Genomic DNA, 24,108 nt, shown 5'->3' on the forward strand with positions numbered 1-24,108 from the left:
TGCCAGAGAGCTACAAGCAGAAGAGAACCCAGGTGTGCAAGCACTTTCCAAGACTCTTTTCAGTCTGTCTGAAGCATGTCATGTCTATGCCTCAAGGGGTGGAAATTGTGTCCTGTCCCAGTGGGAAGGTATTGCACAGTTACAGGGCAAATTGCACTGATGCAGGGGAAGAAAAGGTCCATGGGTGCAAGCTATTTTTGAAAGATGCTGCGTGTTGTCATGGATAAATGGGTGTTGAGCAATGAGAATACACGGACAGGGAGGGGAACATCATATACCAGGGCCTGGAGGGTGGGGGAGCTAGGGGAGGAATAGCAGGATGTCGGGGGATTGGGGAGGGATAGCATTAGAAGAAATAGCTAATGTAGATGATGGGACGATAGGTGCAGCAAACCATCACACACACGCACGAAAGATGCTTCGTCTCCTTTTCACTCTCTTCTCCCTACAGACCGACTCACTGAATCCTGGTAGACTGCAAAGTGCCGGCCATTTGAAGCTGACAAGAGGGGGCTTTTGCTCAGCAGGGCACTGAGTCCTGTTCAGGAATGGGCCATTAGCTGTGTTCACTCAGTTAGTCAGCAGACATAATTGATAGGGTGACCATTCATCCTGGTTTGACTGGGACGGTTCTAGTTTATGCCTCGTGTCCCTGCATAATTATGATAGCACACCCCTTTCCTCTTAAAATTTTCTGGTTTGAAGGATAAATTACATGGTCATTGTATTTATGAGCCCCTATTGTGTGCCAAGTACTGTTCTTGGCACTGAGGACTCAGAGAAGAACAAAACTTCTTGTCTCTTCTCACAAGGAGTTATAGTGGCTACTCTGCTTATTATCTCTTGGGAATCAAAAAGGCCACCCGGGGGAGTCAGGTAGATCTTGCTGAGAAGAAGGAATCCCCGACAGACCTTCCCTGAGCCCACAGGTCTCAGGATGGGGCAGATGCTGGGATGAAGCTTGAGGTGAGGGGAGTAGGAATGATGAAACCTATCTCTGGTGGGGGGTGTGTGGGGAGAGAAAGCCAGAGGATGGACTGGTCTGTGTTCCTGATCGGTGACAACTTTGCAGAAGCCCGAGGTGTAGGCCTGGCGCTTTCTCCCCACATCACCCAGGAGATCACAAGAGAATAGGAAAGGAGCCTGCGGTACGGGGGCAAACTCGGAAAACTATTAGCCCATGTCCAGAGGGGCATAGCTGGAGGGGAGCATTGAGGAAGGTGCCAGAGGGAAGGAGAGGGGCACAGTGGTGTCTGATTGGATGGAACCGGGTCCCCAGTCAGAGGTGGCTTCCGTGGAGTGGGGGACTCAGTGACAGGTCTCCGGCAGTCAGTGTTAGACTGCACATCAGGTTCACGGCTCACCGGTTTCTCCATGACTTCATGGTTTGACCAACATGACCCAGACTCCCCATCGTTGGATTATTTAGCAGAACGCTCTGGGGCTGGGTTTAGGCAGTGCCTGGGAGATGGGACTTGATATCAACACGTGACCAAGAGCAGCCCAAGCCCTCGGGGGAGGGAAAACGATCCTGTCAGTCTTGCCGGTGCTCGGCTCTCATGGGTGCCTGGGCCCCAAGCCGGAAGCCAAACAGCACCTCAGACGGGATGAGCAATTGGGTGGAGAGGGTGCTTTAATCAAACCTCCTCTAGACACCCCTCAAACTTAAAGGGGGCGAGGGACGAAGATCTGATGGAACCCAAGGGCTGACAACAGCGCATCTGGGCATCCTGCGACCACGCCTCGAAAGAGTCAGCCAGCATCACCCACGCCCTGACCGTCAGGGGCCGCACAGTCCCGCTGGGCTTTGCCTAAACATCACTGAATCCCCATTGGTATTTTCTGAAACAGAAAATGTGACAGGTCTAGCCGACCAGCCTAATCTAAGCCAAATGGTCATTGGTTGCGCTTCAGCCAATAGACAGGCTCCCTTTGGGTCAGGTGTGCATGACGGGTCGAATCGGTCGTCACCAAGATGCCGGGAAGTTAGACAGGTAGGAAGGGAGGGCTGTGGCTGGGGCAGTTTCTCCAGGACCCGCTGTGGTCAGGGTGGGAACCGAGATCCAACGGGTGCACAGAGAATTCTAGGAGACTGGGAGCTGCTGCTTGGGACAGATGCTCCGTGGAGCCTGAGCCGCCCAGGCCTTCCGGGTTTTGGCCCACTGTCCGAGTTAGAGAAGCCTCAGGGTCTGCCCCAGGACTCCTCAGCACCTTCGCCAGCGGAGAAGTGCATCCTCAGAGTCAGCCGGGAAGTCAGCAAGGAGCTCAGGCGTCCTGGCAGGGAGGGCGAGGTGAATCAAAAAACAGGGCAGTCAGGGTCCGAAATCCAGATTTCTTCATTGTATCTGCCTCTTGGAGTACAGGTTTGGAAAACAAGGAAGGAAAATGAGCAACCAAATGACAACACCGGAGGTAAATGACTGGTTGATGTGAAAGCAGGAGAGCTCTCACCTGGAGGAAAAGATTTCTTGCCCACCTAGGAAAGTACAGTACAGGCTTAGAAACCCTGGGGGGAGATCCCGGTGGGCTGAGGATGGCTTCACAGAGGAGAGGGATTTGGGTCTACAAATAGTGGTTCAAGCACGGAGGCCCGGGACAGTGGACTGTTTTCTGCAGGTCTTGAAAGGGACAGCTAAGCCAGAGCTTTTGTTTTTGGAATGAAATTCTAAAAATGAACTTCCCAAGACTTCTCTTACACACTTAAAACTTGAAAGGGAGAAAAAGAAATTTTTGTTATGTATGACAAATAAAAACTGGCAGACTGTGGGTCAAACAGCCCATAGACATTTTTTGTCTGGCTGTCACGGTATTTTAGGAATTTTTGAATTAGTAGCCAATACTTAAAACGTGATAGAGTACATTTTCTTTTTAAAGGATGTATGGCTTCTTTTGGAAAACAAAAGACATGGTAAAAATAGGCCGCATTCCCGCTTGGCTTCGATGTTCTAGAGCCCCTAGTAGCTGGGTATGTACTCTGTAGCTCAGCCCACACCCTGTCACCAGCCTGCTGCCTCCCTACTGAGAGTGTCTGGCCAGCCATAGGCTTCTGTGGTCCTGAGCCCCAGAGTAGAGGGCAGAACCCCGAGGGTGGTGCTGGGCACTGCAGCTGCTTCACTAGCACACTGCACCACTCGGGGCCGGTCGTGCTCTGTCTGGACTAACTTTCCTCACCTGTAGAATTAGGGTTTGGCCCAAATGGTCAAAAGGCCCTTTCCAGGTTGTAATGATGATGCAAGAGCTCTGCTCCACATCTGAGAGTAAATGCACCCAAGCTAGCCCACAGGGAGGATGGCTGGGTGGCAGGAATTTCACCACTGCCCCTCCCTTTAGATGCTGACACTTGCTCCACCCAACCCAGAACCGTCACAAGTGACAGCAAGACTCTTCCAATTAATCAGAGGAGAACTTCTTTCTTTAATTGTGGTAAAATATACATAATATAAATCTTACCATTTTAACCATTTTTAGCCACTCATTTCAGTGGAGCTAAATTGAGCACATTCATAGTATTGTGCGGCCATCACCACCATCCATTTCCAGAGCTTTTTCTTCACCACAAACACAAACTCTGCACTCATTAATTAAGCAGACACTCCCTATTCCCTCTCCCCTTAGGCCCTGGGAACTTTGATTCTATTTTCTGTCTCTGTGAATTTGCCTGTTGTAGGTACCTCATATAAGGTTTTAGCGAATAGGAGGATCTACCATTTGTGAAATCATGCAATATTTGTCTTTTTGTTTCTGGCTTACTTTTTAGCATCATGCTTTAAAACTTCATTCAGGTTGTGGCATGTGTCAGAATTTGCTTCCTTTTTAAAGCTGAATAATCTTCCACTCTAGATATATACCACATTCTGTGTATTCGTCCATCAATTAGTGGACATTTGGGTTGTTTCTACCTTTTGACTATTGTGATTAATGCTGCTGGGAACATTGTCATACAAATATCTGTTTGAGTTCCTGCTTTCAATCCTTTTGGTAGGGACCTAGAAATAAAATTGTCAGATTCAATGTTTATTCTATACTATGTTTAACTTTTTATGGAACCACTGTATTGTTTTCTACAGCAACTGCACCATATTACATTGTTAACCATTAGTGCTCAAGCTTTCCAATTTCACCACATCCTCAACACTTGTCTTCTATCAAAGGATAACAATGGTCAAAAGACAACAATGGTTATCTTCTGTGTTGTCTGTTTGATAATAGCTGTCTTAATGGGTGTGAAGTGGCATATGAAAACTTTTGCCCATCCTAGAACCCAAAGGCAGTGCAGGCTGAAACTGACACACTGAAAGGGCCTCAGGTATGTCTGTGAGTGTTACATCTTGAGTGGATGGCTAAAAAAAGCTGGGGACAACATGAGGGTGTACAACAGCCACCCGCATTGAGAAAGGCCACATGACAAGTTGTATTCACATGTCTCAAATCCCAAAATCCACAAAGTATTCTAGTCTTTTATGCTGCCCAGTGTTTCCCAGTTATGATATTCAAGATTATTTTAGGTAGTAAGTAGGTGAATTTTTCATACTGATATAATCAATATTTATTGAGTGCTTACTATGTAACAGTCATTTTTCTAGGCACAGGGTGTAGAAAAGATAACAAAACTGTCAAAAATCTCTGCCTGATCATAAGCATAAAGCTTACGTTCTAGAAGGATGTTTATTTATGTTCGAAAGGTGTTACAAAAATGGTTCCTTATTGATGGTAGTGATACAGAGCTTCCTTTTTGGAGTATGCTTATTTAAATAAGAAAAGTGACTCAAGGTCAGGGAAATCATTTAGGAAATATTACCAGTGGAATGGGGATGTGGCAAGAATGAGGACAGAGGGATGCAGGTGGCTGACATTCGGAAAATGTGCAGGTGGCCTTGCCGCCTTCCTTGAGCAACTCCCCAGCCCTGTTCTCTGGAGGCCACCACCACACAATAGCCCCAGGAGGTCCATGCTGGAGGAGGCTTCCCCATCAGAGAACCTCACAGATTCTAAATGCTATTTTCCTTATTTGAAAAGGCCTGCTGGAGATGCCACAAATACCCATGTCTTTTTTTTTTCTTTTTTTGCTGTAAGCCAGAATTCTTAACAGTTCTGGACATGTTTTTCTGCTGTAGGCCAGAATTTCTCTCAATGATGGTGGTGACTAGTTACCAGAACTCAGCTTTCGCCAATGCCTCCTACTTTGGGAGCAGAGTGCCCTCTGATGGCTCACAGAAGAACCCTTGCCTGCAAGTACAGTATGACAACAGCAGATCAAGTAAGAAGCAAATTATCTGTTAAAAATATTGGAATTATATGTAAGAAGCCATGGATCACTGATGCTCTAATTGTTCACTTTTTTTCCCAGACTTTTAAATCTGTGTTTTATTTTGGGTAGTTTTTATTGCTGTGTCTTCAAGTTTACTGATCTTTTCTTCTGCAATGTCTACGGTTTTATTAATCCTCTCCAGTATTTTATCTCACACATTGTAGTTTTCATCTTTAGATGCATGAGTTAGGTTTTAAAAACTATCTTCCGGCCGGGCGCGGTGGCTCAAGCCTGTGATCCCAGCACTTTGGGAGGCCGAGGCGGGTGGATCACAAGGTCAAGAGATCGAGACCATCCTGGTCAACATGGTGAAACCCCATCTCTACTAAAAATACAAAAAATTAGCTGGGCATGGTGGCGCGTGCCTGTAATCCCAGCTACTCAGGAGGCTGAGGCAGGAGAATTGCCTGAACCCAGGAGGCGGAGGTTGCGGTGAGCCGAGATCGCGCCATTGCACTCCAGCCTGGGTAACAAGAGCGAAACTCCATCTCAAAAACAACAACAACAACAACAAAAAAACTATCTTCCATGCTTCTATTTAACATATTCAATTTTCTCTCTAGCTTATTAAATATATGGAATATAGTTGTAACTGTTTCAATGTCCTTGTCTACTAATGATATCATCTGTGCCAATTTTGAGTCAATTCCTATTAACTGAGTATTCTCCTCATTATGAGTTACATTTTCCTCCCTCTTTGCAAGCTTGGTAATTTTATATTGGGTTGCTAGACATGGTGAATCTTTTCCTGGATATTTTTGTATTCCTGTTAACATTTTTGAACTTTGTTCCAGGATATGGTTAACTTACTTGGAAACAGTTTGATGTGTCCTCATCTTGCTTTTGAGCTTTGCTAGGCAGCACTAAAGTAGTTTACTCCAGGACTAATATTCTTCCACACTACTGAGGCAATACTTTCCTCAGTGTCCTACTGATGCCTGGCGAATTGTGATGTTTTCTTCTCTGGCTGTTTGGGAAAAGGCACTGTTTCTGGCCTCCCACTGGGAGGCCTGGCCCTTTAGAGCTTAGGGTATTGTTCTCTCTAAATCCTTGTGTGTGGTTCTTTCTCCAGCCTTGGGTAGTTTCCTCACATGCATGTGCTGATCAATAGAATAATCACGAGGGCCCCTCTGTCTCTGTGCAACTCTCTCTCCAGTACTCTGCCCTGCACAGTCTATTCACCTTGGCCTCCATGGACTTCCGGCTCTATCTCATTAACAGCATGTGCAAAGGCCATGTGGTGCAAGGACCACAGAAAAGGCCCACATGGCAGGAGGGCCATGGCGTAAAATGAGCAGAAAGAAAGGTCTTGCAGCTGGAGGTTCCCACGTGGTTGAGCTGCAGAGAGAAAGCTTGTGTTTGTGGACAGACCATGGCATCTGAAGGGCAGAGAGAAGGCCTAACTGGCTAGGGCAGAGAAACTTGAAGGGGTGGGACACAAGACTGGGCTTTCCAAAGATCTCAGAAGAAAGACCCCAGTCTTTACCTTGGCCTTCATAAGTGGGTAATCCCTGGCCAGGCGAGTCAACAGTAATTAATGTTTGACTCTTATTGAGAAAATCAGTCACATTTATGGTGGAATTTGGCCAACATGGTTTGTTCTCACTCAACAATCAAATCATTTAATTCATTTTAGCCTGGAAATGAAAGTCTATGATAAATTGATTCTCTGTCATTACAAAGCAGATTTTAAGCCCCAGGTCACACTCAGCCTGTCCTCCAGAGGCCCCCATCAATTTTAGAAATAATTCTGCAGCCTACTAGACAGACTCAGCCAACAAAATGTTCCCCAGTCTCACCTGTCTAGTTTAGTACTTTTATACTCCTTCGGGGAGTCTCTATAGGATGGAGGAGAGAGGGTTTTTCTGAGTTTGACTTGGAGCTACAGCACTTTAATGTATGCCCTGAAATAATCAGACTTTTCACCCATTTGGAATTGTCAGAGGTTTGAAGTGCTGTGCCCATTTCTCCTTCTCCTCTAACTTCAGGTAAAGGAAAAAGGAGAGTATAGATTCTTATCTCATTTGAGCCAGAGAAAGTTTTATGTCTTTGAGCTTAGAGGCAAAGCACCTGTATAAAACCTTTCCTGATATTACTTCCTTAGATGGAGATTCACATTCATTTGTGTAGAGAGACATTTCCGCAAACACCCAGTTGCCTTAGCATTTTCATTATGCCCCCAACATTGTCTTAGGACCTGGCAGATTGTCTGACACTGGGAGGAAACCAGTGCACATTTGTTAAATCAGGTCACACATTAAGCAATAATTATCATCAAGATGGTGGGAGTGCAAAGATTACATGACTTTACAATCTTTCAAAAATTAGTTATCACTTTTTTGTCTTTAACATCACAGTGTTGCAGGGAGAAATGCCTTAAGCAAAACTAATAATTGTTATTTCTTGGCAAAATAAGAAGTATCTCTCTCCACCAGCAAGGTCAGGAACTGAGAAGAATCATCAAGGGTACTGACGGCTGTGCTGGTGGGAGTGAGGAACAGGCAGGCAGAAGGAGTGCTTTGCAGGGTTTGGGGAAAATCAAAGTAGAATGTTTGGACTGGATGGATGTAACTTTAGAGACAAACCAGTTCAAACACCAGATGATAGAGGAGGAAATGAGACCCACACACATTGTGCAACCTGCCTAAGGTCACCCTTAGCGTAGCAGCAGGCCTGGGTTGGGGAAGTGGAGCTTCTGACTTTGGGTCTCATCATTTTGCTTACCACACGGGACTGCCCTCCATGAAAGACCAAACGTCCTCTAGCCTGGCAGAGAAAGTGCCAATATCGGGAATATCCCTAGGATCCTCTTGGTTCCAAGGACAGTGCCAGTGCTCTATAATATAGGCAAAGAAAAGCCACAAACGTTTTGTAGGTTCGTAAGAGCGGCCATTTTACTTTTCACTTCATCCCAACATATGTTCTCGTGTATTACAACAGAAATGACAGAAATGCTGACCCTTTCTAGTTTAATAGAAACAGTTTTTAAATAAAGATTCTAAGCCATGAATTATAAGTAGAATTAAAATAAGTGATCCAAAATACAAGTCATCCCTCACTTTATAGCTACATGGCTTGTTCACATGCATATTTCAATCCAGCTTCACAACCACCCCATGAGCTAGGAGGATAACTGCTGTCTCCACTTAACAAGTACAGAACTGAGGCTCTGGATGATCAACAGTCGGCCTAGGACTGACACCTATGAATGTGAAAGCCAAGACCACAGTGGAGTTCTCAGTAAATCCAAGGTCTTTCATGACAGGTTAAGAGAAGTACAAGCACCAAAATTACTGGACACGTCTGTTTAAAAATGGCTAAGTCTGCTTGTTTAGGGTAGCTAGATCCAGAGGACCTGGCACAAAACTGAGTTTCAAAAGGGGCTTTGAAGAGCAGGTTGGCATGTGGCAGAGACTGAGTTTGTAGAACATGGTCTTGGTTATTCAGGGAAGAGGGCCACATTTCTGAGCAACCAGAAGCCCTGTGTGAGAAAGGAATATTTTCTAGGATATCTGTGTGGCTCATGATGCTGGTGGATGAACCTAAGATGCCCTGGACCCACGCTTTCCCACTGGGAGGCCTGGCCTGCTCGAGGACAATGGCTATACATATGGGAACCAGGCTGCCTGGAAGCTTCCTCATGGGATTGAAAGTGAAAGCCTGTCCCAAGCTGGCTGAATGGCAGGCACGTTTCTCCTTAGCCCATTCCTGTGATCCCGTCTCTATCCACCTGGGTCCTCTTGATTTCTCTTTCTGCCAAACAGCTTTTCCCCATGATAGTCCGAGGACTTGGGCCTTTTCTCCATTCCCACAGAATAGATACAGCCCTTATTTCTAATAATCTCTTGGAGAAACTCTTGCTGCCTTCCTTCTCCCATCTTTACTTTCAACACACACACATAGAATCCATTGCAGAACTGCTCTCCTTAAATATGCTCTGATTACAGACACAAGTAGGAGCAATGAATGATGTGTCTCCTAGGCCAGGGGGGTGGTAGGGTATCTGACACATGCTAGAAGGAAGTCTGCCCAAAGTCACAAAGGAAGTGAAATTCGTATTAAGAGCAGAAGAGTACAGAAAAACAAAACAAACAAAAAGACTTGAAAGGGATTGGAAAATGGGAAGAAGAGTTAGTGGGTAAGAGAAAGCTGAAGGGTGGCCTATCCTGGAGTCATCTACACAAAATAGGGCAACCTGGTTATAGTTGGCCCAATAGGCTCAATGGGCCAACATCACTTGAGGTGGCTTCTCCTTTTCCATTTGGCCTCCTTGGACAGAGTCCTCAGCAAGCTGAAGTGGCAATGCTATGCATGGGCTTAAGGGTCTTGTTTAATCTGAATCCTTTAAAAAAAGAAAAGAAAAGAAACCATAACTTTAACAACTATCCTTAAAGCATAAAAGTTAAAAGTTATTTGAGGAACTGCCATCAGAGCTATCATGATGTCTTACTTCAAAAATTAAGCAAAATGCTTTATTGTAAAGAAAAAGTGTTGTTTTAATATGAAACATGAATTTCCATCAACATTAACATCTTTAAGGTTAAATGTAAAACCACCAGTCTCTGTATTTGGAATTTGGAACTTGTAAGAACCTGGCTTTTCCTGATTCATATGAGGACGGGATCACACCTAGACTGGAAGATTCACATACTACCAGCAACACCTGAGATCATCTTTAGATAACAATTTGGATTACAGGCCACGGAGAAAGTTTGCCCTAACTGTTCCCTTGCGTGACCCTGTGACTATGGGGAACAGATGCTGGTGATTAGCTATTTTAACAGGCAAGCAGTATGGGAAGAGGTAGGAGGAAGGAAGTAGAGAGAGAACTAACACTTTGACTGGCAACTAAGTAGCAGACACTTCCGTTTATTTCTTACTTAATCTTTTCAATTATGACATGAGGCAAATAATATTTCCCGTCCTTTAAAAAAGCAAAAACTGAGGCTTAGAAATGTTTAATGACTTCTCCAAAGTCATACAACTGCTCAGTGGTAGGTCTGACTTAAGAGTCCGTATTCTTTCCACGCTATATGACATGACTAAGCCATGTGCTTCCTTGTGATCAGGGAGTGTGTGGCTCCACATGATTTCTACCCTGAGATATTCAGAAACAAGTAACTGCTTCCTCTCACACATCCTGCATAAGTTTCATTTATATCCCAACTTGCACCAGGCTGACCTTGGCAAGACTTCCGTGGAAGTCAGGTCCGATGGCTTTTTTGAGAAAAAGGATATGGAAAAAAAAAGATGAGAAGGCAAGACACTCAGAAACCAAGCCCCTTTCCCAAATATCAAAGAAAAGCAGATTCCCAGTGGGAGCAGAAACAGGACCTAAGGACTCCATCTTGTGAGTCACATGTACTAACTAAACCACAAGATCTGAGAGTTGGCATTAACCGTATTGGGGATGTTTCCTAAAGAGACAAATCAGCCCCAAAGTGTTCCAGATCTGTAAAGGAAATTTGGATTGGTGAAGAAGTAGCTGGCCTCTCTCCTCTCCAGGACTTTCCACCCTGTTCTGGTGCCAGGTCTGCTCCTTGACTGAGTTGCCTCATTCCATGCTCAGTCTGGGCACAAGCCACCACAGTCCCCTCCTTCTTTCCATTTCTATTGTAGGACGGTAAGGGTCACGCACGGGTTCCTCACTTCCTGCTACAGTCTTCACATATATGTGGGCTTCTTGTGCTCCCATGGTATTCTTCTCATGTGTGGGTGATCTTCTAGGATTCTTAAGGAAACAAATCGATTTTTAAAAACTACAGCAGATAACTCTTCCATACAAGATGGATTAACAGCAACCACATTTACCCTCCCACCTGAAACAACCAAAACAAGGCAAAACATTTGAAGCGATAGCTTTCAAGGACAATGGTCCTTGAGAGACACAAAACAAATGAGGTGAGACCCACAATTGTCTGATCTTACGGCCTTGGGAGAGCTTTCAGGCCACTCAACTATGTTTTGTTTATTGTTAACAAATTATCTCCTTTTTTGTCTTTTAGCTTTTAATTTATTTGTGTACATATATTTAAAGTGAGTTTTGTAGGCATCATATGGTTGGATCTTGTTTTTATAGCCGATCTGAATGTTTCTTTCTGTTAATTTGGCTATCGAGACCATTTACATTTAATGTGATCATCAATACGGTGGGATTTTTATCTACCATCTTGCTATTTGCTTTCTGTTTGTTCTACCTTTCTGTTCATTGTTTCTTTTTAACTTTTTCTACTTTATTTCATATAGATTTTAGAAGGACCTCATTAAGTTCCATGAAAAAAATTGATTGGAATTTATATTGGAATTACATTTGCTGTATAAATCAATGGTGTTTGACATTGTTATGTTTCTAAGGCTTTCTAACCAGGAGCATGGTATATAACCCCCTTTATTTAGGTATTATTTAATGAGTTTTTTAAACCAAAGTTTTGTTATTTTCCATAAAGGTATTACATATTTTTGTTAGATTTATTCCTCAGCATTCTACATATTTTTATTACCAATTACCATCACAAATGGCAATTTTTAAAATCACTTTTTCTAACTGTTGTTGTCGTTGAAAGTGTAAATTACTTTTGTATGTTGACTTTTGTATCCAGTAAACTGATTAAAATTTCTTGTTAATTCAAATTTTTTTTTTTTTTGAGACAGGGTCTCACTCTTGTCACCAAGACAGCAATGGTGCGATCATGGCTCATTGCAACCTCCCCCTCCTGGGGTTGAATGATTCTCTTGCCTCAGCTTCCCAGGTAGGTGGGATTACACACACCTGCTACCACATCCAGCTAATTTTTTGTATTTTTAGTAGACATAGGGTTTCACCATGTTGGCCAGACTGGTCTCGAACTCCTGACCTGAGATGATCCACCTGCCTTAGCCTCCCAAAGTGCTAGGATTACAGGCATGAGCCACCATGCCTGGACTATACTTTCTAATTTTTTTAAATCCTACTTCATTGACTAGGATCTAAAGTACAATATTGAATAGAAGTGGTGTTAGTGAACATGCTTGTTTTATTTCTGATCTAAAGAGAATGCTTTCAACATTTTACTGTTAGGTATGATGTTTGCTGTAATTTTTTTTAAAAAGACATCTTCTTCAAGTCAAGGAAGTTCCCCATTCTATTTTTAGTTTGCTGAGAGTTCATATCACAAGTGACTGTTGAATTTTTTTGAACTCTCTTCTCCTATTGAGATGGTCACTCGAGTTTTCCATCTTAATTTGTCAGTAAAATAAATTATATTAAATAGATTTTCTAATATTAAGTGAAGCTTGAATTTCTGTTGAGACAATAAAAATGCGCTAAGAACCTCCTTTGTGCTTGAGCTTCCTCTTGGTCCTCTCCTTTCCACATGTGCTCACACTGTGCTGCTTTTGTACATGAAAGGCTTTAAAACATGTAATTTGTTTACTGTGTGAATGGTATACAGAGATTATAACCAAGGGTTCTTACCTCAGACATCTTGGGATTGTCATCAATTTCTGAAATTTCACATGGTCTGTCACTTTCCTGAATTGGTAGAAAAGAAAAAAAGAGAGAGAGAGAAAGAAAGACACAGAAGTGAAAGGTCATAGCATTTGACCATAACTATGCTTCAAATCAGTGGTTCTTAAATCTGAGTGTATGTTAGAACAAACAAAACAAACACAGAAGCGTCTAATAACATCCCCCCTCAAACCAGACCAAAACCAAGAAATATCATTGTGATTTATCCAAAAATAAATGAGAGTAGAGATGAAACAATATTGGCCATGAGTTAATAATTGGGTTCATTATACTATCCTCTCTACTTTAGTATATGTTTGAAATTATAATTAAAAAGTTGTTTTTGTTTCATCAAGATCCGCTTTAATATCCAGAAATTCTAATTTCTATAACAGCTTTGTTATCCAGAAATTCTGATTTAATTGGCTTTGGTGATTGGAAATGTTGAGCCTCCTAAATAATTTTAAAGTGTACTAAAAGTTGAGAAACTATTACTTAAACTGCACCACTACTAAGCACAGTACTTCTTAATGTGTTTAAAATTTATGGCTTGTCAACACGTTTTTACATGTAAAGATGTTCATCATCCATTATCTCATTTCAGCCTTATAACTTTCCCTACCTCCTAAAATAGGGAGGGCAGTTTCTATGACTCCTGTTTTGGAGTTGAACTAACCAAGACATATAAAATGTTAACTCACTTGTCCAGGATCATATAAACCATAAAGTGGCAGAGCCAGGTTTAAAACCTCAATTTTCCATCTCTTCATTAACATACAATGAGATACATAATAACAACTGTAAATGTCAAGAAATAGAGAATGGAATTAGAACCCAGAGTCCACATGACACAGTTGTGTCACAACCACGGAACCTTGTTGAATAGGGGTCTGGGTAGCCTTTGAATTCTGAGCACAGTCCCCAGAACAGTCTGGCATTGGTGTGGGGTGGATTGGATGGGGGGATATAGATTCTCTCTTGAATTATACATGTTCAGATGTGTGAAAAAGGCAAAGATAAGATAGAGCCACTTCTGGATACATCCCTACCCCTCTTAGTCTTCCATCTTTCCTTTTTTAAAAAAAAAATTAATGAATGAATGAATTATTTTTATTTTTTATTTTTTTATTAGAGACAGGGTTTCACCATATTGGCCAGGCTTATCTTGAACTGCTGACCTCAAGTGATCCACCCGACTCGGCCTCCCAAAGTGCTGGGATTACAGGCGTGAGCCACCGTGCCTGACCCTATCTTTCCTAATGTTATATCCATCCTGTCTTTGTGAAGCTTGTACGCTTTTGTTTCTCAACTTTAGAAAGCACATCCACTGTACAGACATGTGTTTGCCATGGCAACAGACATCCCTCTCCACTGCCACTTTTTGTTAACCCAAATACCATCCTTGCCAGGAATTCCTCAGCTAACCTGAAGGTTTTATGACAAATCAGCTCTGTCTGGTGCCTGATGTCATGTCTGCAATGGAAATTATGGCGCAGAGACTTCTACTATCTTGTCCTCAGGAAATAGACATGGGCCCCGAATTCTGAGAGCCTTAGTCCAAAAGCCAGTTTACTGAAATACTGATAATTTCCTACACATTTGGACCCAAAGAAGCTGATAATCACCTCCATGTCCTCAATGCTGCTTCTTCTTCGGTGAATCCAAGTAAGTAGTAAAGCCACCAGCAGGGCTGTGGCCACCAGGGATGGGATGCCTGCTGCTAATCCAAGAGAGGGCCCACAGTCCTGGCACAGAATGAAAAGCACAGGGTCAGGGGAAGTTCAGAGTCTTCAAGAATAAAGGAAACATTCAATAGACTAAAAATAAAACCAAAAAACCTGCATGGATCATAAATGTCATATACAAAATGGAAAGGGTAATGATATACTGTGCAAAAATGTTTGTAACATACGTAACAAATGCCTTACTTTCATAGGACTTAATTTACAGTTAAAATCTCTTGGAAAGGGTGATGATCAAGTAGAAAAATGGGCAAAGGATATGAACAAGTATTCTCTAGAACAGAAATACAAATGTCTCCTCAACACAGGAAAAGCTGAGATACAATTCAGAGCAACAATTGGATGCCATTTGCACCTGTTTGGCTAAAAATAACAGCTTTTGTTAATATAGCACACTTTTTTTGAGATGGCATTTTGCTCTGTTGTCCAGGCTAGAGTGCAATGGCACAGTCTTGGCTCACTGCAACATCCGCCACCCAGATTCAAAAGATTCTCCTGCCTCAGCCTCCCAAGTAGCTGGAACTACAGGCATGTGCCACCACACCTGGCTAATGTTTGAATTTTTAGTAGAGATGGGGTTTCACTGTGTTGACCAGGCTGGTCTCTAACTCCCGACCTCGTGATCCGCTCGCCTCAGCCTCCCAAAGTGCTGGGATTACAGGCATGAGGCACAGCGCTTGACCATACCACATTATTTTAATATGAATTTTTAAAAACATATTTGCACTAAATGCATTAAGCAATTAATTTTCAAATTCCCATTTTGATTCGATTGGAGTAGAAATAGTCATGCTTTTAGTTATATAAGTTTTGAGATTTGCAGACTATCTGGAAATACTGAAGATAATCTGCAGAATCCCTTTAAAAGTGCCACTCTTACTTAATGAATTCCCCTTCACTTTTGGGGGCAATTGATTTTACTAAAGAATAATAAGTATATGAATCATAAATATGTAAGTTGGTGACTTTTCACATGAGGGCTATACCCATAAAACCAACACCCACATCAAGAAATGTAACATTGCCAGCCTCCCAGGAGCCCCTCAAACCTTTTCCAGCCTCCTTGTCCGTGACCACTGTTCTGAAACCTATCTCTGTAGAGTAGTTTTGTCTGTCTGTCAGCAGGATATAGATGCAAATATAAGGTGTGCACTCTTTTGGGTCTGGCTTCTTTTGCTCAACACTTTGTGAAATGCATCTGTGATTTTACATGTTCTCCCTCACTTTCGAGCTGAGAGCTTCAAGAATAATTGTTGAGCCAGGTTCTATGCTTAGTGACAGTTCACCTATCAAAATTTAAAGCTCAAAACAAATGCACAAGATGGATGGAGCATAATTATCATCCCAATTTTATAAATTTAAGTGATATAGTTACCGTTTCTTTCCCACCTGTAACAGGAGAGGAAGTCTGTATGGAAAGAGAACATATATTGTAGAAGAACAAAAAGTCTATAGAATACGCATTATACAAGACAATCTGCCAAAGGTTAAGCTATAAGGCCTAGAGTTTAATCCCTTTGCTAAACTTTCTGTTAACAACTACCAAACAGAACCTACTTGATTGCTTCCCAGGTAAGAATTGCAATAAGATTTGGCTACAAGGAGAAAAGAATTAGGAAGTTCAGGCAATGTCTTCATTACTCACCCTGTGGATGTACCATGACACATTTTACAACTCAAAAGGGCTTCCTCCTGTCCCTGTCAGCACATCTAGCACTCTTTGAGCCTACTTGTTCCCATTGCTACAAGGGAAACACATAAATCATGGTGGAAGCAAGGCTCTTTAAGGAAGTTTTACTTGTTTTCAATAAGTATGTGATGAAGAAATAGCGGAAGTTGTCAAACATCCGTGCTCCTGGGGATAATTCCACATGAAATGAATGCATTACATGTTTCTTGTCCACCTCTTAAGCAGGGTTATTGGATTTCACTCATTTATAAGATACTTCAGGCAAGAGTTTACCTTGATTAAGAAACCTAAAGGAACAAATTCTACAAGAGAAACTGTGTAAATGACACTAAGTGGTATTCTGTGGGATTAAAAGCACGGGTCCTGGACTCATAGTGCCTGCCATAGAACAGCCGTTTCTCCACCCACAAGCTAAGGAGCTGTGTGTCTTATCTACACAATGCGGATAGTAGTAGCTGCTTCTAGGGTTGTTAGGAGGATCGAATGAGCAGCAGAAGTATGAACACTTGTCATCCGTTTAAATTTTGCAAAGCTCTGTTCAAGCCCATTATTTATTTAATACTCTCAGCAATCTCATTGAGTATATTGAAGTCCTGGGGCTTGGACTTTTGACAGTTACTATCTCCACTTTACAAAAAAATGTAATGGATCTTAAAGAAGTTATGGGACTTGTTCAAGGTTTCAGAGATACTCACAACTCTAATCTGAACTTGGGTGTTTGACTTCCAAGCCCACACCTCTTTGCCAGAAAGCTCCCATCAAAAGAAGATTTGAAGACCAAGCACTGACACTTGTACTTAAATGGTTGTACTTTGACCTAATCACAGTCTCCCTCACCCGCAGCCCCACATCACTTTCATCCTGCATTTCCCTAAGGTGTTCTGTATCTAAGGGTAGTAGGAAGAAGCAGCCCTTGTTTCAGGTAAGGCTTCCTGTCTTCAGAATATAGAAATATACTTAGGGTGGCTTTGACCAAAATAAAAGGAAGGTATTAACTCTAAGAACATGGGAGTGCCCCCATGGAGCCCAAGGACAGATGGGAAGCTGGTTTCTCCAGGGACTGGAGCCGGGAGCGGGGCACTTGTGAGAACTGAAGACACCCTCATTTCTCCTTCACTCCAGAGCAGCATGGCTCTGCCTGAAGTCTTCTCCGATGTTTGCTTCCTCTCTTTCTCTCTAGATGGATTTTTCTGCCCTCATAAACTCCTGCTAATTGTACCAGCTAATGCCATGGAGTACTTAGGATGTGCCGGCCTGTTCAAGAATTTTTCCCATATTGACTTATTTATTCTATACAACTGTCAGTGAACAGTAATGGAACTATGATGATCCAATTTTACAAATGAGAGCAGCGAGGCACAGAGAAGTGAAGTAACTTGTGTAAGGTCACACAGCCCTAGGTGGCGGTCCCCAAGCAGTCTGGCTCTGGGATCCATGCTGTTAACCACTATGCTACATGGCCCCCCTTGCCTAATGCAGTGTCTCAACCCCAGTTTTCATACCTGACAGTTCAGTATGGACTGAACTGACAAATTGACTGAACTTGACATTTCAGTCCTCAGCAGGAACTGACGAGCAGGGAGCCCTGTCCCAAACTCCCTGCAGAGAGGGCTCCAGGTGCCCACCTCTGTCTCACTTCCCAGGGCACTGGCATTCCCAGGCTCCTCAGCTGCACTGATGTGGAAGGGTTATGCGGTAGAAATGTAACTTCCAGGCAGGATGACCTACCATCCCCATTGTCCAGCGAGGCTGCCCAGGAGGCAGGACTTTCGGTGCTAAAAACAGTACCAGGTAAAGCAAGATGGTTGGTTGCTCCACATGGGTTCAAAGCGGTGAAGAGAAATGAGCTGTTAACCAAGTACTCCAAAGGGTGATGACTGGCCCCATAAAGGCCCATTTCCACCCCACTCACCCCCACTGCCCAAGAAATGGCTTCTTGCTTCTCTGCATTCTCTTGATGTGAGGGGCCAAGCTGGGGTAACACCGAACCTGGGGTCTCTATGAACCTGCAGTTCATAGAGAGGGAAATTCCCAGCAGTGACTGAAGGAAAAGCTTTTGACAGGAAAGAGAGGAAGAATCAAAGAATCTGCCTGAAGTCAACAGGCAGAGGCTGAAGCAGGGAAGCAGAACAAGTTGGAGAGGTTCAGAATGCTCCCCACCAGAGGCTGGAGTAGGTACCAGGGTTTTTAGTTCACAGATGTCTGGGCAGACAGTGGTGGGCACCACAGGTCCAGCAAAAAGTCACAAGGTTCTAACTTTATGCTACTCTCTAGAACTATGTCCTCACATTGTAGTAAAATGAACACTGGCTTAGGAATCCCCTTACTACTAAGATTCAGTTTATTCTCTTTGAATAACCATATAACTTATCAGAAAAATGCGTCACAGCCAAGCCCACTAAAAAAGTGAAGCAGAAAAATGCCTTGCTCAACCATAGCAGCACTAGTGATCAGAAAACAACCCTGGCTGTTAGTGTTATCTATACGCAATGTGCAAACAGAAGATGGAGGCTCAGCTGTGGATGGAAACTCTACCACCCACAGCTGAAAACCGCAATTCTGACTTGCAACTGAATGCCGTAATCGAGAGCCGTAATTTGACCCAATCATTCCCTTTTAGAATACATACAAGGAAATTATCTTAAATGCAGATAAAGATTATCTATAATGCCACATATCACAAAGTTATTCCTAATGATAATCAATTAAATAATTAACTTGAAGAAATATTATGTAAGCATAATGTGATCACATGATTATGTGATCAACCATATAACCGTTCTAGTTATAAAGACTAGTGGAAGATATTTGGATAGAAAATTATATGTAGAGTAAGAAACCAATCGGATAAAGGCAACAGAAGTCAAAATCTATGTAAAGCCAAACAGGACAGGAAGGGGTTCCACCAGTTTTCTGCTGCTGAGAGTTTAGGTGTGTTGTTGTTGTTGTTGTTGTTGTTGTTGTTGTTTTCCTGTTTTCCTTTTCAACATGTATGTAAGTTTTACAATGGAAATAAACTTTCTCAGCATCTCTCAACTATTCCTGAGTGCATTTGGAAAGTCTGTGTAACTTATCATCGTGTGTGAGGTTCATGTGCATACTGGAGGTCTTCTGTAAATTCTGCACTGGCCTTTGCTGCCTTGCCTGGTAAATGGGGCCCTTATACTTACTGTGTTCGCCGGCAGGGTGAAGTTCAGTGAAAAACCCTGCAAGATAGAAGGAAACATTAAAGCTCCCAGGGACAGTCGGTAAGCTCCAAACTCACTGACCCTGGTGGATTCCGAGAGGTCATTGATCTATAGATTCAGCCAGCACCCAACTTCATGCCCAGCCTTGGCCCCAAAAGGAGGAGGGGAGGAAAGAAGCCTGTTGTGAGTTCCTCCCTCAGCATCAAGTCAGCCTTGCTGCCCCCATTCCCAAACCAGGTCCACGACCAGGACCAGATGAAGAGGCAGCCTGCAAGGCTATTGCCTGAGGGGTCCCATTCACAAGGGCAGCAAAAACATTACTAGAAATTCAGCAAAATGCTAAAATTATGTTTATTCCCCTGGAACTCCTTTGAGAGAGAAAAATGGTGAATTTGGAAGTACTTTGGGGCTGGGTGCAGTGGCTCATGCCTGTCATCCCAGCACTTTGGGAGGCCAAGGTGGCTGGATTACCTGAGGTCAGGAGTTCGAGACCAGCCTGGCTAACATGGTGAAACACTGTCTCTAATGCAAAAATTAGCTGGGCATAGTGGTGCATGCCTGTAATCCCAGCTACTCAGAAGGCTGAGGCAGGAGAATCACTTGAACCCAGGAGATGGAGGTTTCAGTAAGCCAAGTCTACTGCGCTCCAGCCTGACCAACAAAGTGAGAATCTGTCTCACACACACACACACACAAAGAAGTATTTTGTGTTTTCTCCTTGGAGTAGAAGATAAGACCCCCGCCAAAGGGCATGGTCTAACGATAACACCTGATCCTTACCTGGGACAGGCAAGGCTTCTGTTTTTACTGTGCCTGAGGCAGAGGTTCTAGACTGCTGGAGCTGAAGTGGCCAGAAGGACAGAGGAGCAGCAAACCTTTCTCTTTCCTCCCCTCACTCAGTAGCTGGTCTCACCTGTCCCACAAATAGGGAGTCCCAATGCAAAGATCGTGGTCTCAGTGGAGCACCGAATAGCCTGCCCAGGTCCTCAGGCGGCTCCCCTCTCCTCCCTGTCCCCAGCCCCTGTCACTCTAGGCTGCTCTCCACCAAGTCCCTTCCCTACTTGGATTGGAATGATGGGTGGACCTGCTCTGACCTGCTGACATCTTTTCCCCTCTCCCTGGGTGGAAGTGGTCTTGTTCCCACTTTCTGGACTCTCAGCCCCTTGGGTCCAGTCACCCTGGATTAATATCTCCTGGCTAGGCCCTCCTTCAGCCTGGGTCTCCCTGACCCCCAGAGATTCCCCTGGGCTTGGCCTACACTATAGCTCCCCATCTTCCCAGCCTCCCAAGACCAGGTACTGTCATTCTAGAAACAACGCATTTGCTGAGTTTTAAAAGTAAATGTTATCCAATAGTAGGAATGTTGTGAAGGATTAAAGAATCCAAAAGAATCGTGTTTCACACCTGAATTAGCTGAAAGATCATCTCCCTCAAAGCCCTCCTCTTACAGCAGAGGAAACCAAAACCCAGGGACTCATAAGAAATCAACTTATGGACAAATGAGAACAGCTAGAGCTTATGTCTCAAAACCAATCAGTGGGCTACGTCTATGTGATTCAACCCCAACCCGAAAGATGGTAACAGAGGAGCTTGTCCCAATATAAACAAACTGATGAAACGCCTATTTCAGCTAACTTACTGATGCGTTGGAATTCAGATGGGTTAATGAACAAGAAAATCTTTTGTGAACCAAAAGTGTTTTAAGCACCTCGAAGGTATAAGACCCCCTAGCTTTTGCCCCAAAGATTATGTCCTTCAATTAAGGTGGCCCTGCTCAGCTAGAATGCTTCAGTGGTGACTCTGCCCACTTCTCTGCCTCTTGGCAATAGGACAACCACATTTTATAGAGAATAAACCAAGCCTAAAGAATTTGAATAGGGGTTTCCCAAGTCCAAACAACTACTTAGCTGACACAAGAACCTGAGTGTTCTGGTGACAACCTCTTTCCACCGCTCTGCAAGGATTCCAAGTAACTCCGAATGTCTCTGTGGATGAATCAGAGCACCCAGGCTCACAGCACTGTGCACCTCTGCTTCTGGGATGATGTTTAAACACAAGGTCATCTGGGCTTCTTAGGTCAAGGTCTATTTGCTCAAGGAACCTAACCACTGCCCTTCATGCTAGCACCAAGCCAACATGTGTGGCAAGGACAGTTGATGGTCGCTGCACTGAATGCAGCTGCCCAGAGCCTTATCTCATCAGTGGGCACTGGGCCCTGATGTCAGCAGCCCCAAGACAAAGCTTCCTTTGGGAAGACATCAGAAGAGGGGGTGCAGCAACAAGTGGGCCATTGCATGCGTTGTTTATCAACATTTGGATGACGGAGATTTGGGCCAATTTTAGAAAGACACTCATATTTTGTAGAAACAGTACAGTGCTGTCATGGAGAGATAAACATTGCACAAATTGGGGTGGAGAAGAATCTGAGGCAGTGCCCTTCAGACACACAGCTGAGTCGGGTGAGGCAACCCTGGGCTTGGAGCCACCCGATCTAAATTCGAGTCCAGATTTAGCCACTTAGGAGCTGCATAGTCTTGGATAAGTTACTCAAACTCTCTGGTCTCCATTTCCTCACAACAAATCTACTCTCCCAGGCTCAGGTTTCCCATTCTCAGAATTGGGACACTGTTAACTTGCCTTGCCCACGTCACAAGATAAGTCCCAAGAGAATATCGTAATGCCATCTGTGGCCACTCCTTTCTCCCAAACTGTAAAACACCCTATGTGCTTTAGGGATCACGTGGTAGCATATTCTTGATGGCCTGGCCAGCACAGAGCAAGGGATAGGAAAGTTCTTGTGGGATGGAATTGCGAGTACGAGTTAGCAATAGTCAAAGTACCAGAATTTGATACAATGTACTCACTGCTTATTGCTAGTCTGAGCACTATGCAATATCTACACAATGATTCTGAAGGCACTTTGGGAATCTCAGTGGCTGAAGGTCCTTCATTATAAGTTTGCAGTTTGTGAGAGGAAGGAGGAGGAGGAACAGACGGGATAAAAACTTACTGCTGTTAAGGGTGTTCAGGTTTTAAGACCCTGTCCTCACAACTTCCCCATAAGGGGAGCCTATTATTCCTTTATTATAGCTGTGGAAACTGACAGCAACACAGGTTTTTGCTCACTAGCTTATACGTGTTAGAGATCAGGTTAGATCACAGATCTTCCTAACTCCAAAGACCGAGTTCTACTCCTTTTAATAATCCTTTTTGTTAGAAAAAAAAAAAAAAAAAACAAACAAAACAGATTCCACAAGAAAGTGAGATTATGCAGTATTTTTCTTTTTGTGTCTGGCTTATTTCGCTTAGCATAATGCCCTCCAGGTCCAAATAGGACAAACATGGCAAATGACAGGGTCTCCTCCTGTTCTAAAGCAAATATTCCGTTGTATATATACATATACACCATGGTCCTTTTATCCATTCATTCATTGATGGACACCTAGGCTATTTCCATAATTCTTTGGTAAAGAAATCACAGAACCCTCTTCTGCTTTCTCTTCTAACTTAGCAAACTTTATTTGATTGAGTCGCAACCAAACTTGTATCACAAATAAACAAGAAAGATGGAACGTTTCTGTCAATGATGACCGTCCATGTTATTGACAAAGTAGCAAAAGCCAGATTAAACAAGACATAAAATCATTGATCGGATGCATTGCTTCAGCTAGAAAGTGAACATAGATGAAACATCTACTCTGTACCCTTGTATGTGGAGGTTTAAAAACAAAACCTTAATATTAAAATGAAAGACAAGATCAGCAAATATCAGGTGAGAAGTTTTAAAAATGATTAGTATTTTGCATATAGGAAAATAATTTAAAATCAAGTTCCTTTACTTCAGTGTACACTTAATTGAATTACGAGACTTGAGCTTTAGAAGCCTGGGAATTGTTTTTATGGAGAAAAATGAAAGTTCGATTGAGAAGAGATGCCAGTTCTCACTCACCATTTCTGACAGCCTCCCAAGAACCTTCTTCGTACGCTGCCCTTGGCAAGCTCCTTTCTCACTGGCGTTATTGGCTGGCGTCTTTCATTTGTAGCAACAGTTAGCTGAGAGAGCTGCGGAGGCAGGCTGAGAGGTGGCTCCTAGAGGGCCCTGGCCAAGCCATTTATGGTCAGGGGAGTAGCCAAGCCCTCAGTCCATCCCTCGGGAGAGATGGGCTGCTGGTCCATGGCCGCCGTGTATGGCCTGGTTCACCCATCCTCTTTGCCTTGATTTTCTGTCCTTCTTATTTTTCAGGCTGCTTTCTTGGCTATACCTCCATCTCAGCAAAGAAGCCACAGCTGGCCTGAGAGACTGGGGGCTTCTGTAGCCTGCAGCTCTTTGGAAACAATGGGTTACACAAGGCTGAGGCTGGCGACTCCATCCTCAGCTGACAGGCATCTGAGTTAACCATCCAGCAGCATGGACGTCCAGGATGCCTGGAGGAGGGGTGGGGGCCCATTCTGCTGCAGGAGTCACACTGCTGCGGGCTCCAGCTGCTGCAAGGTGCTGCACTCACTGGACAACAAGCTCCCTGGTGTGAGTTTGACCTCACCCTCTCTCTGTTTTTGCATTTTGGGTGGGAAGCTCTCTAGACCTGGAGGAAGCCATGGACATGGGCTGCTTTGTGACTTATGATTTCTCTGTTACGGATTTGCCTCTTTAAAATGGTGAGTGAGTTGCCAATAAAACAAAAGAATTAAATCAA

General features: G+C 43.5%; 1 protein-coding gene and 1 long non-coding RNA gene across 6 annotated transcripts; one reads left to right on the forward strand and one right to left on the reverse strand.

Annotated features, from left to right (window-relative positions):
- The first annotated feature begins 1,951 nt into the window (after positions 1–1,951).
- Positions 1,952–18,128, forward strand: LOC141580636 (uncharacterized). 3 transcript variants are annotated; one of them, XR_012512908.1, is made up of 4 exons: positions 1,952–1,994; positions 5,115–5,257; positions 11,960–12,057; positions 13,927–18,128. It is a non-coding gene; the product is annotated as an uncharacterized LOC141580636 (long non-coding RNA). The 3 variants fall into 3 exon arrangements; XR_012512906.1 differs by having other exon boundaries at positions 11,960–18,128; XR_012512907.1 differs by lacking the exon at positions 1,952–1,994 and adding an exon at positions 2,005–2,412 and having other exon boundaries at positions 11,960–18,128.
- Positions 8,176–23,775, reverse strand: OPALIN (oligodendrocytic myelin paranodal and inner loop protein). Of its 3 annotated transcripts, XM_003922349.4 has the most exons (6): positions 23,364–23,773; positions 19,397–19,432; positions 15,912–15,944; positions 14,420–14,539; positions 12,762–12,818; positions 8,176–11,039 (listed from the first exon to the last, which is right to left on the reverse strand). In XM_003922349.4, exons 1-6 carry the CDS (start codon positions 23,364–23,366, stop codon positions 10,863–10,865), a joined length of 426 nt encoding a protein of 141 aa, XP_003922398.3. In that variant the 5' UTR covers positions 23,367–23,773; the 3' UTR covers positions 8,176–10,862. The 3 variants fall into 3 exon arrangements, with proteins under 3 accessions (XP_003922398.3, XP_074238784.1, XP_010331534.1); XM_074382683.1 differs by lacking the exon at positions 15,912–15,944 and having other exon boundaries at positions 23,364–23,775; XM_010333232.3 differs by lacking the exons at positions 15,912–15,944; positions 19,397–19,432 and having other exon boundaries at positions 23,364–23,774.
- Between the last annotated feature and the right edge of the window lie 333 nt (positions 23,776–24,108).

This window comes from Saimiri boliviensis, chromosome 12 (genome assembly GCF_048565385.1).
Source record: "Saimiri boliviensis isolate mSaiBol1 chromosome 12, mSaiBol1.pri, whole genome shotgun sequence".
NCBI classification, from domain to species: domain Eukaryota; kingdom Metazoa; phylum Chordata; class Mammalia; order Primates; family Cebidae; genus Saimiri; species Saimiri boliviensis.

What these genes read in the sequence shown, in the direction of transcription:
- OPALIN (XM_003922349.4), bottom strand. An exon ending in TCACCCTGCCGGCGAACACA is followed by an intron (nt 15,945 to 19,396) that starts GTAAGTATAAGG and finishes CTTTCCATACAG; the next exon opens with ACTTCCTCTCCTGTTACAGG. An exon ending in ACAATCCCAAGATGTCTGAG is followed by an intron (nt 11,040 to 12,761) that starts GTAAGAACCCTT and finishes TGTTTCCTTAAG; the next exon opens with AATCCTAGAAGATCACCCAC.